Here is a 17307-nt window from a genome sequence, read left to right on the forward strand (position 1 = left end):
AGAGTAAACTTGTTTTGTTTTAGATAAATAAATGTTGAAATATCTTTTGAATTAGTTAAATGTCAGAATAAAAAGAGGGAGCTGTCTATTTTAATCACTTTCATCAAATTTAGGAGTACATATACACTAAGTTTATTGTTAATTAATAAGAAAACTCCAGACGATTCCATTCTGAGCTTAAGAAGCTTCTGATAGGTTAGTAGAGTCCATGTGAGTAAATTGGTGGCACACCTGTGGATGCATATAAGGCAAAACACAGAGCCTGTTTCTTTGTCATGGGAAAATCAAGAGATATCAACCAAAACACCAGGAAAAGAATTGTGGAGCTCCATAAGTGTGGCTCAATTTTGAATACAATTTGGTGCCATTTGCAATTAAGAAATAGAGACAATTTCTCTCTTTACTCTTAAAGTTAACAAATGTGTTTTTTATATTTATCAATCTAAAAAAATAAACATTTAGTCTGATTTGATGTTACAATTAAAAAAGTGTTTGTGTTTTTATCTGAAGAGTGTTTAAATATCTGGTTTCAACTGTATATTTGATGATGTTGGTGTTTGGCTTGATTGTCAGCACAAAGAGGGAGAGAGAGGAACAGAGAGGGAGAGAGAGGAACAGAGAGGGAGAGAGAGGAACAGAGAGGGAGAGAGAGGAACAGAGAGGGAGAGGGAGGGAGAGGGAGAATGAGGACAGAACAGAGATGGAACAAGAGCAGGTGAGACACACATCAGAACATGTATCTAGTACCTAGTGTAACTTTTTAGATACCATTTGTTACTTTTCAAATTATATATTTATTAAGTTATGCAGGCTTGTTTGCACAACAAGGCTAAATAATTATATAAACTTTTCTGAATCTAAATAGTGGACTTTGGTAGAATTAAAAAATAAGTGTAGTGCAGGTCTATGATGATTTTTAGTGCTACTATCATCTAGTTTTGATTCTGGTTCTGTTTTGGTTAAGTCCTAAGTAGTCCTGATTTTGAACTGTTGTAGTCCTGTTTTAATTCCGGATCAGTTCCGGGTCTGGTTGAATTGGGGTTTAGTCCCTGTGTCTTGATACAGCCCCGACTTTGTTCTGCCTTTCTGCTTAATTAAAAAACTAGTTTAAGGTGTCCTGCATATGTGAATTTTTTTTTTTTGCTATATGAAGTCATTCTTTTTTGAACAAAACTCAAAACAGAGCCTAATAATCGTTCAGTCATTTCTACCCTCACTTAATTTAATTTCGCTGCTCAGCTCTTACACAGTGGCTCAGCTATGCTCCAATCCCTCCATATTGTGGCCAATCACATGCGAGGATATAGGATAATATCATTATGTGAAAAACAGAGAGGGTGAGAGACGCGACAGTCAAGTGGAGCATCCATCTGTCCTCTCAGTAAGTGAGTGAGATAGTAGACAGCGGTGAGGAGGGCTGTGCGAAAGCAAAAACACATAAATATGCCTGACACCTGTAAACGTAGCAGCATCTGGCTGCAGTTTCAAGACTTTTTTTGTCTCGGTCTTGGTCTTGGTCTCGTCTCGACTTTGTCTCGGTCTTGGTCTTGTCTTGGTCTCGGATTAGGCGGTCTTGACTACAAGTCTACCTCTGACCTCTAGGGACGGGTACCGGTATCCGGTGCCATTATGGCACTGGTTCTGACATAAACGGTAGTATCCAGACCGAAAAGCAGCGCACATTTCGGTGCTTTATTTCAGTGCTTTTTTTTCCTGAGATGTCATACACTTTGGATTCTAGCCAATCATTTTACCTTTACAAGGATAGTAGGCGGGCCCAGGTACGTACGTTCTTTTAGAGCAGAGCTACAGATTAAAAATGCCCAAGGCGAAGAGGTCAAAAGTCTGGCTGTACTTCGCAGCAAAAAATGCAAACTCAGCAGCCTGCAACAAGTGCTTTAAGGTGATACTGTGATACTGTCAAAGGAGGTAACACTTCTAATCTGATGAAACACCTGGCGACGCATAGCATTTTTTTAAAAGCCGAGAAATGCACTGTACCTACTGCGGGTGTGGTGCCTGTTATCGACCCGGAGTTAGCAACATCCCAAGAACCCGAAGAGTAGAGTCCTGGCCCCTAGCCCTGCCAGTGTAGCAGAAATGATGAGGATGATGATGGCAGCAGCAGCCGTTCTTCTCTGCGTGAGTAGCTTAATGTTGTTCGTGTGTAATTTACGCTGAGTAGGCTAACCACGTTATTACATTAATGCATGTAAGGTGAACTAGCAAACACCGTCGTAGTTACATGCGGCTGTCTTCTTGTTTGATGGCAGATACTCCCTTCACCCTGGCCAAAAAGGCTAAAATGACCGAAGAAAAATTGGAAAACAGTTAAACATGAGAGGTTTTTGGACAAAGTTTGTGTTTTTCCCATTGTTTAAGCACTGCTTCCAGCCAAGAGTGATACCATATATGCCCTATAGCTGCAGAAAAGGCTAACATTGTTATCTTTTTACAAAAAAAAACAGCTAAACATGAGAGGTTTTTGGACAAAGTTTGTGTTCTCCATTCTTTAAGCACCGGTTCGAGCACCGTTTAAGCACCGGCACCGTTTCAAAAGTACCGGTTTGGCACCGGTATCGGATAAAACCTAAACGATACCCATCCCTACTGAAGTCTGACCTTGAGGTCGAGGTCACTGAGACTCATCCAAGATGTTTAGCAGATACGCCTACGGTATCAACTTGAAACTCCTACGTTGCTTCATTCCCGAGTTATCACTTTCACAAACTTGGGTGCCCACCTCACCCACTCGGCAATACCCCATCAGCCTTTTACGGCCGAATGGTAAAAATGCACCAGAGTGGGTGACGTCATAGTGGTTCAGTCCATCTTTAACATACAGTCTATGAGTAGCAACAAATATACCACTTACGTTCTGGACACTTCTGGTGCTGGCAAACACATTTTTTATTATGTTGCTGTGGCTGATGCACAAAGTTTCCACTTTAGTTCTCAGTAATAATCACTAATTGCCCAAATTACAACAGCAGTACGGAGCAGTACGGAGCAGTGTTACAGCATTAATGCAGACCAGATGATGCTTATTTGTAGTGCACGGTGCTGGAGAAGCCAACCTGTGTGCAGATACTGGTTCATGACATGCTGAGACTTCCACTCACCTCTAAAGACTAACTCAAAGTTTACACCTGTTGCTTTCTAGCCTTTACCTGCAATGATGTCGTCCATCTGCTCCAGTGCCGCCTCGAGCATGTGACTGGCCTCTGTTTCCATGGTGATGGCAGGTAGCATCAGATCTCAGGTGTTCTGATGTTCTAAAGAAGAAATAAAAAAAATAAGTTAAGTAGCAACTTGCTGTACAAGGTACTCGAGACTGACAGAAAAAAATATATATTTGTGGATTTCTGGAGTAGCGAGTGGTTCCCCAAACCAAAACAAAGAGACCAGTGCTACACCACTCCTAGAGACCGGTTTTACTTACCCAAAGGTTATGCATATTCATATAGAGATACAAAAAAAGACTAAATCTGATTATTTTTGTGCTAAGAAAACAAATCTTTATTTAAAAAAAAAAACTGGTCTGTTTGAAAGTAGTTATAGCTGTTCGCACGATTTTTCTTACATTTCACCAGTTGAAAATGGATAGTTTTTAGATTTGGCAACTAATATGAAAATAACAAATAACAAAGTTTTATAGTTTAAAGTAAAAGATCTATCATATATATTTAATCTATGTAATATTCTGGATATTTAAAATTGAGCTGTTGTATATCCTCCTGAGACCCAGCAATTCATTTTTGTGCACTGTAGTACACATTTAGTTTTTGCTTGTATCACTCATACTCTACATACCACTCTGCTGAGTCCTGATGGTTCTTAGAGAGGACAACAGTACCTTTAAAATGATGTCACATGTGTGGGGGTGTGGCCTTCCCAACTCTCTTTTTCCCGCCTTTCAAAATGGCTGTCATGCCGACAAGCACATTTTATGGAAGAAAGAAATGTAAGCATGATATCTACATTTAAAATATTTTTTAAACTCAGATTTGGATTAATTTTTAATAATAAACATCTAGTAAGTAATTTGAGGTGGTTTTCAGATCTAAGCTTATTTAGTTTCACAGAGGAAATGACTAATTTATTAATGTGTACTCTAGTGCACGTCAGGACTTTGTACTTAAATTTGTTTCACTTTTTTCTAGTAGACAACTTTTTGACAGAGGCAGAAAGAATTCTTAATACAATCATTGAGGGAGATTCAGACATAGATCTTTCAGAAGATGAGAGTCATATGAGCCAGATAGGAAAGGGTGAAAACCCAGGAGGAGCCAGACAAAGATTATCAAGATGCAGGGGCAGATGTAATGGAGAACGACACAGGGTCAGCTGAAATCTGCCGTCATCCTATCTGGTCCAAAACCAGCATGTAGGACAATCAGGAATTTTTGATTTTGACTGAAAAAAGTATGGGTAACATGCAGAAATGTTTCCAGTAAATTGATTTAACTTATAATCATAGTGTAAATGTGTTGTAAGTGAACTATATCGGATACTGGAGTAAATTTTATTTTGCTAAATAATTTTCCATTATAGTCAAAGGAGTTTGCAAAGAAAAGCGTCTGGACTTCTTTAAGTTGTTTGAAGACGTTTCACTTCTCATCCAAGAGGTTCTGAAGAAGCTTCTCGGATGAGAGGTGAAACGTCTTCAAGCAACTTAAAGAAGTCCAGACGCTTTTCTTTGCAAACTCCTTTGACTACGATGACCTGGATGACTGAGAACCTTCACAGACAATTTTCCATTATCCTAGGTTTATGCCTTTGTTGGAAGAATGCAGAATTGGAGATGATGGTACCCTAATGACACTTAATGATTGGAGCCCACAGCAGTATTTCCAGCAGTACATTGACAAAAAACTAATTCAGGACTTGTCCTTGTTGACCAACCAGCGTATGGTACAGGATTCAGGGTGTAGTTTAAACACAACACCAGAAGAAATCAATAGCTTTTTAGGAATCTCAGTGTACATTGCATGCCTTGGATATCTGAAAATTAGAATGTACTGGGCTGCCAAAACAAGAGTCGCAGTTACAGCTGATTCGATGACATGTGGTCATTTCTACAAGATCAGGTCTTTGCTGAAAGTAGTTGATGATCTGCCAGAAATTTTTTTTTTTAAAAAAAGGATCTCCTGGGGAAAGTCAGACCACTTCTAAAGAGAGTCCTTCAAGGTTGCCTCAATCTGCCCAGGCCAACAAAGGTCTTTATGATGAACAGATCATTCCATTCACTGGCCGTCCCAATTCACAAGTCCCAAGACCTGCAGTGGTTGTAGAATATAATATCGACATGGGAGGGGTTGACCTATCAGATTGCATGCTCAGCTTCTACAGAATATCTAGTCGGACCAAAAAGTGAACTGTTCGCACCACGCTTTATTTCATTGATTTGGCAATCACCAACTCCTGGCTTCAGTACCAACAAAATAGCGAGGACATGCAACGACCTCAAAAGAACTCCCAGTACCTGGAGTTCATGTGCCTCTTGGCTAAGGAACTGATAAACAAGGGACAAACATGTGAACAAGACCTGAATAATATCAGTGATGTAGAGTTCTCTCTAGAAATCAAGAAAAGGATTGAATTTTGTTAGTTTCACATTCGTGATCAATGAACTCCCCTTGTGCACTGTAGTGCACATGTTGTAAAATTTAAATAATATTAGTTAAAAACAAAAATTTTTTTGCAATGTGTTTTTTACCAACCCAACACTTGATTTATATGAAAAAAATCAAAATCAAAATACTTTTTTTTTCCTGGGTCTCAGGAGGATATATTAGAGCTATTCCTTATATTATATAACGTTGTAATATATTGAATTATTTAATTTAGTTCAGTCTGTAACTGTTCTTCTTGTCTTGGAGCAACTGTAACCACATAATTTCCTTAGGGATTAAGTATTCTGATAATCTCTTGGATGGCCTGGGAACGCCTTGGTGTTTCCCCGGATAAGCTGGGCTTCTCTGCTTAGGCTGCTGCCCCCACAACCCCGCCCCGGATAAGCAGAAGAAGATGGATGGATGGTGGATTCTGATTCTAATATTACTAATAATAACGATAAATTCTGCCAGTATCGGTCAACAGGGCCAATAACAACAACAACAATAGGCCGATATATTGGTGCATCCCTAGTAAAAACTTAATTGCATCAAAGGGGTTTTGGGGTTTTTTTTGTTTTTTTTTTATTTTACAGGCATAAAACATCTGTTAAAAATCAAACAAACACATTTTTACAGCTCCAGGTGATAAAAACATCCCTAACAGTGACTCACAGGACAAGAAAGAGTTACGTTCAACTACAGCTGCATTAACCATCAGTCACCACCAGGGTCCAAAAAAATGACGATAAATGTTTAAATGTTCTTTTAATTTGATTAAAAATCTCTCTCAGGCTTTTTGCTGAGTTTTGAGGTTTTTGCATTGACACAGTGTACGTCATTGTTTTGTGTTTTGTTTTATTGTACAGACACAGATATAACCCACAAACCCGCTAGTCTTTAAAAAATCCTCACTACATGGACAGAGGCAGCGTACATGTAACTAGGAACAACCGTACAAGAACAGCCATGGCTTTCCATCCATCATCACCGCCTCCGGCTGCCCCTCCAACTCCTGACATCCTTGTTTCCTGCTTTTCAGCCCTCCCAGTCCTCCCTTCTTTGCCTGGCACTCATCCCTTTTCTGTCATCTCTCCTTCAAGGCTCTCACCCTGCTGTCACGCTGTCATGCCAGCTTACAAACAAACAGACATCGTCATGTTCAAATCGAAGAGGAAGGACGGTGATGTAATCTACTGACGCGTGGGAGAATAAACCCCCCTGCAAAGCGCACTAATGCTCATCTGCATTAGCACCAACCGGCACATCATCATGACAAGTGACAATGAAAATCAGCATGAAACACACTGAATGGAATTACAGTAACATGCTGTCATTACTCTGTAAGATGCTGTCATTACTCTGAGACTGTCAGAATTCCCCAAAGATTCCCCATGATGTAATGTGATGGGTGTGTGTGTGTGTCTGTGTGTGTGAGTTTGTCTGTCAGGACTGTCAAATAAAATATGAAATACACGAACAAAATGAGTCTTCGATTGTAAAAAACAAAACAAAAAAAACAGCAAAGCTGGCCGCTGTCTGTCTCTGGAGCTTTGCAGTACGCTGCAGGCGGCTACTACTCCGGGGGTTAATGGAGCCTTTGAAAGCATTTAAAATATAACAATAATAATAATAACACAGCAGAGTAGAGTAGGTACAGAGACAAAGACTAATGAATGACTTTACCTACTGTAAGAGAACATAATAGGATGACTGAACATACAAAGGTCCTTTTGTTTATTACTTATTACAGTCATATTAGTAAATATAACTGTGCTTGTAGTATTTTGTATGGAAGCCTGTTTCCGCCACAAAAAAAAAGTATCCATAACTTGAAATTTCAAGTTACTGTCCTTGAAATTTTGACTTATTTACTCAAAGTTTGGAGAAAAGTAACTCAAAATTTCGGGTTAGCTCTGCCAATCGCTAATCTACATGAATGACGTCATTTTCTTGTTATCTAGAAGGATATGGCGCAGAGGAATGCGCATTCAAAATCGGATTGCAACAAATTGGTGCTTTCGAGAGTACGTTTGCTGATAATAATGCGATTCAGCTAATAACACAAGGATTTCATAATTTGTGAAGCCACGCTGAAAATAGTCAGCAATTTGTGCATTCATGACTGGCTGTAAAACTGGTAGCCTAGCTGTAGCATTTGTAGCTGAGGGCTTCAGCTTCCGGGTAACACGGAAATTACGTAATTCCCGCAGATTGATACTGATTGGCAATGCTAACTTGAAATTTCGAGTTACTTTTCTCAAAATTTTGAGTTAATAAGTCAAAATTTTGAGTTAATAAGTCAAAATTTCGAGTTAATAAGTCAAAATTTCGAGTTAATAAGTCAAAATTTTGAGTTAATAAGTCAAAATTTCGAGTTAATAAGTCAAAATTTTGAGAAAATAACTTCAAGTTATGGATACTTTTTTTAGTGGCAGAAACTGGCTTCCATAATTTTGCCATTCTGTGGGAACAAACTGACTTTTAAATGGTTTAAACCTGCGTGATTTTTTACAAATGACTACCCCAACATTACTTTTTGGTAACTGGACAGTACTACAGTGTGCATTTGTGTGCACAGATGAAGAAGCGTGTGTTTAAATAATCCCCAGTGTTATGTTCATTATAAATGGCTCCACATTAGCATTGTGTAGGCTGAGGGTGACAGCACCATTCAGATACTGTGACACACTGTCTCTGTCCAGCTGCATTGTTGACCTCGACAGAACAACATCGCCTTTGTGTCCACTGTATGTGTGTGTGTGTGTGTGTGTGTGTTTGTGAGCTTGAAAGGGCCACAGTGTGTGAAACTAAGGTAATCACAATTTTACAGTGAGACTGCATGTAAAGGTGCTGATACACAGAGATTACTGTCCTCCACAGAGCTGACTATACAAAGTGTAAAGAACAAGATCCACTGTGGAGAGAAGTTTCTGTGTGAGAGGGTTGAGTGGTCAGGGTGTGTCTATGTGTGTGTGTGTGTGTGTGTGTGTGTGTGTGTGTGTGTGTGTGTGTGTGTGTGTGTGTGTGTGTGTGTGTGTGTGTGTGTGTATGCGTGTGAGAGCCTCTGAGTTTGCGTGTGAGTGGATAGATTGCTCTTGCTAAAGAGATGTGTCACACTGAAACTGCTTCACACTAACTGAAAAGCTCATTAATATATTTTCACTTTCATCATAACTTTTCACTGCTTTCTTAAAGCACCTTAACTAAGATGACAATTTTCAAACTTACTTTGCAGAAAGAAGCTATTAAAAAAGGGAAAGTACATACTGGAGAGCTTATTTAAGATGTTTGATATCCCATCAGTCGCCTGTTACAGTCAAACAATCAAAGAGCAATTAGGTAGTGTCTGTGAACATGACAGGCTTGCTCATTCATGGATGTGAGAAAACAGACACGCCTTTTCCCACGATCGTAGATGCACTCCAGAAAAACATGTTTGTCAAACGTGGAGATAAATGTGACCTGTTTCTTACAGCTACACCCTCCTCAGCGTTGACAGCTCTCTCACCTGAGTCAAAAGGAAAGCGGATACTCGGCCAAATTTAATCCGGTCTCTAACCTCATGTGCTGACGGGACATATCCGAAACTTCATGTCTACAGCTAAAAATACACATTTTTTTTAAACTACTTTTACAGCTTAATTCAAGTACCAGTTTCATGAGTAAGATGAGACCAACACATCTCATTACTCAGACCATTACAACCTGTCCTCTAAGCAAGTAGGGGCCTGTGCTATGATGCAGGATTTGGGACTTAGTGAGGGTTAATGCTTGGTTTTCAGCGACTCACATCCTACTGAGGTATCTCATTATGTTAACTTATAGTGCAGAACTAACAGGCTCCACTTAAGTTATGCTCAAGATAAGAGATGAACATGTACAAAATCAAAGCCTACTGAATCAAAGCCTAAACAGAAAGTAGAGCTGACATTCCTGGAAGTTGCTTTGGACCTTTGTGTGCAGACAGAGAGAAGGTTTATGGTTCTTACACATCCGGTCAGTGGTCATTTTCTTTTGGCATAAGAAACTATGTCACTTTTATTCAGTTTACAAAACTTTATGGAAAGATGAACGCTGTGTCGCTTTTAGTATGTTTTACATGCTTAACTCCTTTGTATTTTTTGAATTTTATAGTCTATACTGCTGTAAGTAGACCTGTCCGTGCTCTCAGCTGGTCATGTGATGCCAATACTGCCTCTTTTGTGAATGTGCTCACAGTTAGATTTGGAAATCCTGGGTTATACTGAAGAGTTGATAACCACCTTCTTGTGACCGCCTAGCCTGATTTCTGATGTCAGGGAAAGATAAGGAAAAGTGGGTTAACTTGCTTTGTAGCCACTGCTCTAGTTTCACCAGGTTTCCATGTTGACAGAGCAGCTTATAAACAACAATGCACGACTGGTCAGCACCTCTCTGCATAGCCACCTCTTGCATTCCACCATTTAGAAATACCTACTGCCCTGCAGCCTGCTGTGAGTGGGGATAAACTGCTATCTAAATATCCTCAAATCCAGCACGCTGCAATCCAAGCACATTTGTCTCACAAAGCGACTCTATATGCTTGCTGCAGGTTTGAGAACCAAACACTTCCCTTTTCAGACTGGAAAAAAAAATCCAAAGTGCTTTGATTTAAAAACCTTTCAAAGAAATAAAACAGAATCTTCTGTTGCAGGACGAGACTCGGGTGTTGAAATTGTTGACTTGGCCAACAATGTCTTCATAACAAAGCATGCATTTGAATACACGAGTGTGCCATGTGATTATAATCAAACATCTGCCTGTATGAACTCATATCAAGAGATCTGTTCCATTCACTTTATTGAAAACAAGGGAGTTTGTCTACTGTTATATGCCATCGCACCCGCTCCCCCCTCGTCACCTTCATGCTCTGTGCAACTGAACAATACAGCCAAAGCTTGTATGAAAGAGACACTGCATATGAAAGTCAGGAGGTAAAGACTGTGAAGATAAAAATAAAAGGGTAGTTAGATTAGTACGTCTATGTGTGTTCATGTGTTCAACCATATATCCAGAGTACAGCAAGCAAATAAATCAAGTGTCGTTTACAAGAATAAAGTAAAAGCAAACAGAGAAAGCGTACAGAGGAAAATAGCAAAACAAAGTAATTATGAGGATGAAGGATGAAGTCCAGCATCAAAAAAAGAAGCAAAAGAATAAAAACATCTAATGGTGTAACTCTGTGTTTGTTGGCCGAATGTTTCAGCCTTTGGCGAGAAATCAAAAAAAGCAAAGTCAGCAGAGAAAACTCAGACTAGCCGTTACTCAAATATGAGGTTAACAGAAAATGAAATCTTATCAGACCTGGTCCAAACTGTCATGGGAGTATTTTAGTTTTTAGTGGCTCTAAACTGGCACTAAAAACTTTACCTGACAATGGAAATTGTCATTTAAATGGAATGACCTTTCTTTTTCCCCACTACAGCAAATCTCAAAAGGCCTCAGTAACTATGTGTGTGCTAAAATGTTTGAGCACAGAAAAAATGCACAAGCAAAATATAGATCATGTAGGTTTGTTCCCAGCATGCGTGTCCCACCACAGTCTCTGACTCGCCTGAGGAAATGAAATATATGGAAATCACAGTTTTTTAGGCTGCAGACGTGTTAATTCCATATATAAAGTCAGGCATCGAAACAAAATCTATGGGGAATGACTCCCTTATGGAGCCAGACTCAAGTGGCCATTAGAGGAACTGCAGTTTTTGACACTTAAAGCTGCAGTACTTGATTTTCTGCCACAAGGGGGCAGCAGAACCAGCTGTAACCAACAGTTACCTAATATAATAATAAGTGTTTCCAGCATTTTTTTGGTCTCAGCATCTGACTCAGTAGTTGCCTATAGTCATTACATGCTAGACTACTTGATCCAACCCTGGGCTCCTGTCATCCCCCATCACTCTGCCAACTGTCAAAGGCCAATACCACCGCTGCTGGGAAAGAGGGGGCACAGTGTTAATGATGAAATCCACCCTCCATAATGCAGACTGTATGATTCAAAAAAAAAAAACACAACAGAAGGAAGTTTATTTTCCACTTCCAGCATGATGAGAAAGAAAGTGCAGAGCCTACTTCACATACAGCCTACTGTAGTTAGCGAACAGCAATGCAATGGGTATTAGCTCACAGTAGGAATTCTTAACATCTGCTTGCTTCTTCTTTCATTCTATTTTAGGGCTCTAGTGCTGCTTACTCATTAAATTTTATATCTCTAAAATATGTCTCTTTGTGGGGAGGACACAGTCAGGGCAGACTTAATGCATTCACTAGATAACAAACTTTAAAAAAATGATTTTGTTTATAAGCTAGTGCGACTCACTCTGACCATCATCGATCGACCCATCCGCAGCGTGAATTAAAAACCTTGATTTCCAACTTACACAAATGATTGATACTTTCTTAATCCAATTGAAAACTCAAAGTGACTACCTTTTACTACCAGCCTCATTCAAATAATCACACACATTCATTCAAGTGCTTTTTTTTCTATTCGTAAGCAAATACAAACATTCTTTGATTTACAGTGATTATAAGTGACCATTCTCGCTTTATATTTACCTTGCTTATTCATTTGATCCATTGTAAACACAAAAAGACTAATTAACATAAGTTTAAAGTCCACTGATAATATCTACTAAGACACAGACACACATACGTTTGTGGAAATTTACTGGTAAAAATTACAAATGCAAATATCTGACAGATTCAGGTCCTGGCGGGACATGGGGTAAAGCGGAAGTTCAGTCCCAAGCAAAGACTACCAACCTTATTGAGAGCTCATGTGTGAAAATGGCTTTAGCGACTAAAACCACCAACATAAGTTGTAAGAACATTAAGGCATCAGAAAATAATCTGTGAAATGTGTTAATTTGTGAACTGGTCTGCTAAAGCACCAGATCATTACTTCAAATCTGCTGACAGATAGAGCTAAATAGCCATAGGGCTAACTGGGCAAACCAATCAGGGGTTGTATTTGTTTTTATTGCATGTGTTGTCCGTATTAAAAAACTGAGAAGATAAACTATTGGGCAAATGCTAGCTTTGGAGCAAGACATGAACACTTCCACTAACTGTACTGATTTCCATCGTAGTCAAGATTCACATATACTTGATGTAGAGGAAAGTGCTCTTGGACAAAACTGAACTCCTACAGTGACACTGTGCCTTCTGAGATAGCTTTGCTCTCCAACACCTCAGCCTCCATGGCCCTATGGTTGAGTTTCTGCTTTGTCAAAACAGCAAGAAGTCTAACTTTCTTTCTTTTTTTTAAGGAAGATTATGTCTCTGTAAGTGGGCTATTTTCTCCTCAGGCTCACCACCAGCGTCACACACAGACACATACAGAGAGAAAGGCTATAAAAAGTATCTTCTCAAAGCTAAGTCTGTGGGCTTGAACACGGGTTAGATTATCTTTTCTAGTGTGTGACTGTGGGTGTGATCCGTGAACCGTGGCTGATGCGTTGCTGCTGGGTGGCCAAGAATATATAGTTTAATGTGACTCGCAGCGCCGCACTGCTCCGTGTTGAACTGCTCAGCTCTTTTTTGTCCTATTTAGTTCTGCTGAAGTGCTTTTGATTCAAGTTGGTTCTGCTTCGCTCAGGTCTCTCAGCGAAACGTGGCTCTGTTTTCAGCTCTCTGTGGATCATCTGATTCTTTTTTCCTGCAACTATGCTCTGTGTTATACTCCATCAGTCCAGTTGACTTCTGCTCTCATTTCTACTGTAATCTATTTGTACTCAGAGTGAGGGTAATGAACCATAACACAAAACAACACATGACTTCCAGTCAATGATAATCATGAGGGCAGCAAACAGCAATGGGAATATCCAAACATCACTTCAAATCTATTTCCAGTCTGTTTTTCACAAGCTTCATGTTATTTACATAAAGTGAGGACAATCTATGCAAGTCATAAAAGGTAAATAAAAGGGCAGGTAAACTGGAGCTGTAACAAATTTGTAGTTATTTGTTAACTAGGCTTTTTTTACACTGTCACAATGCATTCATTGTGACCATCATGCTGTTATTACTGTGTACAGGCAGACTGACCTGGTGTCCTCTAATGAAATGTGTCCTTTTTCTCTTTAGAGGACATCGCCTAGATCTGTGAGAGGCTGTTTTATAACTGTAGAGCTGATTTTTCCCTTTAACTAGGCACTACTACTCACAGTAGGATATACATGTGTATTTTCCATTTAGAAAAAACACATCAACAACATGGATTTTCCTACATTTCTTTTTTAAACTGGTCCAAATCTTTCCCAATCCGGTGCATGAATAATAACTCCATGCCTGAGCTGCCACTGACAAGAGTCACAGGAAGAGTAAATGAGTCAGAGGAGCCATATCATATCAAATGTTTTCCAGAGATATGAATTCTATTCGTGGCACTGTTTTTGACACTACTTGAGTGCTTCTCCTTGTATTGCACACAGGCTTTTCTAAATTAATTGTTATGTTTCTCCGCTGCAAACATTAAATTTGCTAAGTAGTACTAGAGAACAGTTAGCACCAATTGTCCTTGTTCCAATATGTAGTCTGTGAATAGTGCAAACAATCTAGCTTTCAAAATGCTGCTGGGTCTGGTTAGAGCGGCCCGGCCCAGGTCCAAAAGGATCTTCCGAGCAGAGGAAAAACTACCATTGCAGCTGCAGTTCAACATGGCAGAGCGAGAATGAGAAACTCACTGAGAACCAAGAGCTTTCGTTATCCATCAACAAGCTTCTGGCATAATTCTGGCTGGCTGGATTTGATCACTCGTCTTGGCAGAATTAGTAGAGTTCATTTAAATGGGTTGGTTTCCTGGCACCGACCCAGCTTTTAATGATAGTCCACAAATTGTCAATAGAACTGACAGTTGGTACAATGTTCTTTGGTTTGAAAGCCTCACCTTTACTCCACCAAACACACCTGTTGTCATTATGGCCAAACTGCTCAGTCTTTGTTTTGTTTCACTATAAAAATCTTCTTCCGCTTATCCAGACCCGGATCGCGGGTGCAGCAGCCTAAGCATGGACGCTCAGACCTCCCTCTCCTCAGACACGTACTGTCGTTCAGTCCATGGCGATATAAAACTTGTTTCACTGTCGACAGTGACGCTGGTGTTCCAGCAGTTTCCAGGTCATGGCGGGCTTGATTCCTGTTGGTTCCTGGGTTGTTCCTCGACATCCTAACCAATTTTCTCTTATGTTGGGGGGCGGTTTGGGTCTTCTTCGAGACTTTGGCAAAGTAAGATGAATAGCAGATGAATAGACAATCCTGGAAATCTCAGTTGAGACCTTCCTAACTTTTGTAAATCTACAACTTTCCTACCTATCTTCACTGAGTTCCTTGGACTTTCCCCATTTTCTGAGTATTGGTCAATCCAATGAGTGCTTTTTGACAACACTCTCTTTGGTGGCTTTTTATGTCAGCAAAGAGAAATTACCAGCTTTTGTCAACCATCATTCTTAAAGAGAAGCTTATAGGCGTTCATCTTGTCAAGTTCAAAGGCATTGTAGAACAGTTAGCACAATTAAATATATCCGTTTATTTGAGCGTGTATTTAAACTTTTGAGCCTGTGTGGATTAGAGAAAATCTAAAATAAATTCAAACTTGTTCACCCAACTCTAGTTTTTTAGTCATTAAAGATGTATTCATGTGTAACAGTTCAAAGAAATCATTTCAAGACCAAAACTACCATGACATTCATGCCTATGATGAGTACATGTTGACTCCAAGTTCTGACAACTGTGTTATAATAAAACGGTCAGAGTATGTAATGCAGTAATATAATGTTAATGCTGATAGATAACAGTAAACCTTTACGATAAAATAGTTTATTTAGATTACTAATTTCAAAAAGCCTGACCAGTCATTTGACATTTTTGGAATACCATCATAAAAAAATAATTTCTTCCAAGATGAATAAGCCTATCTCCTTTGACTGTACATAGTTAAACTTGTAGCAGCAGCCTGAAGGAGAGGTTACAGGCCCCTCTTGTGTCAGTATACACATACCAGGAAGGTGTCGAGTACTTCCACATTCTTGTAATGTCAGCTGCAGAGCTGCCTGACTGTAGTAATTGTCAGTGTAACAACTTGCCCGAGGGGACCAACGGCTAAGATCAAAAGATTAAAGCTGTGAAAGAACTGTGTGCCTTTTTTGTGCTGACAGTTTAGAAGCACAGTGCAAAGAATGATCTTCGATTTAACCATCGGTGCACAGGTGGAAATTAGGATGAGATGTGGCATCTAAGGCATTCCTGGCTAAAAATCTAGTCATTTATTTTTCTCTATTGGTCATTGTTTAATACATATTTGAAGCACTTCAGGGCCTATCATGGCTTTTCTTGTACTGAGCAAGCCAAAGGCTCAGACTTCAGTCTATCCTAAATGCACAGTTTCAAACTGTTTGTCTTCTCTTCCCTTTGTATGATGTCATCCTATATAGAGGTGACATCACCAATTTTATCATCCTGGGCATTCAGCTCCAGCTTTGACCACAAAAGCTTCATCCACCTGTTGAAAGGTTTTCTTGATGAGGGGCAGACAATCAGAACAAAGTTGTCTTGATGCATGCTTGATGCATGCTAGTGTCAGTCATTGTGCAAATGTCCTTCTTCAGTTGAGGCTGAAATAGTCATTTGGATGAGTGACGAAATGTTTCTCCCACTGAAACGTCCAGATGAGCAGAATCAACCTTTTGGGGCAGAACAAAGTTGGCTTAAATGGAGAGGAGTTAAAATGCTTTGTTGTTTCAGGGGATAAACTGAGAGCTAAACTAAGATAAAGAAAGGCTATTTTTGAACTATGAGTTAGATAAAGTAAAAAATATGACTCCCAAGAAACATCCAAAACAAGATAAGATTCTGAGCCACTAACAAAGACAAGCTCCAAAAATGCTGCAGCTGAGAAAACAAATAATTCTCCGTTTTGACAGAATTCAGGAACTATGGCTTCACGAACTGAAAACAATCAGAAGAAGCATCTAAAAAGCCCAAATGTTGAAGTTCATGCCTCTGACTGGCTCATAGCAAATGGATCTAGACTCTTTTACCTTAAACTTATGCATTTTTGTCATAATTACATGAAGTATACAATTTAAAAAAAACATAAAATAATCTTCTCACTTAGCAAACCCTCAATTCCACCAACTGCCATTTAGCGCACAAACTTTTGGCTAGCTTTGATAACATGCAACTCGGATCATAACAATCAACACACCATGAAGTAACGAGGCCTATACTATAATTTAACCAAATGCACATGAAGACAAGACAAAGTACAAAGAGACAGTAGAAAAGAGATTTTACCCACAAGGCAGAGCTTCCTCAACAAATGCAAACAGCAGAGCTGATAGGAGCTGACAATGAGCGGCACTTAGCCTCTGGACTGTCATCATAAGCACAGCTTATTACTAATCATCAGAAGAGGATGATAGAAGTACAGACACACACACACACAAATGGGTTGCATGTAAGTGAAACACATTCATTGTCACAGTAATTTCTCAGCCCGCTAGTCATTCAATCATCTCCAGAGGAGCTCCGGAGAGTCTCTGCTAAAGAAATTGTTTTGACATGTAATTCAGTGCAGATTGCAGCCTTTGCTTTACAAATGATTCTCAGAGACAGAGCGGCACTGAAGGCAGAAGCAAAACAGCATATTAATGAAAACAATATGGGAGGATTT

General features: G+C 39.5%; 1 protein-coding gene across 9 annotated transcripts in view; it reads right to left on the reverse strand.

Annotated features, from left to right (window-relative positions):
• The window catches only part of ppfibp2b (PPFIA binding protein 2b), a 100533-nt gene that overhangs the window by 67443 nt on the left and 15783 nt on the right, over window positions 1-17307 (reverse strand). For all 9 annotated transcript variants that reach the window (XR_010094292.1, XM_063477671.1, XM_063477670.1 and 6 more), the window contains exon 2: window positions 3171-3275. Coding sequence is in view for 8 of the 9 variants with exons in the window: in XM_063477671.1 (XP_063333741.1) it covers window positions 3171-3252 (82 nt within the window). In the remaining variant the exon portion in view is untranslated. The remainder of the gene's footprint in view (window positions 1-3170; window positions 3276-17307) is intronic.

Source organism: Pelmatolapia mariae, linkage group LG7 (assembly GCF_036321145.2).
Source record: "Pelmatolapia mariae isolate MD_Pm_ZW linkage group LG7, Pm_UMD_F_2, whole genome shotgun sequence".
NCBI classification, from domain to species: Eukaryota; Metazoa; Chordata; class Actinopteri; order Cichliformes; family Cichlidae; genus Pelmatolapia; species Pelmatolapia mariae.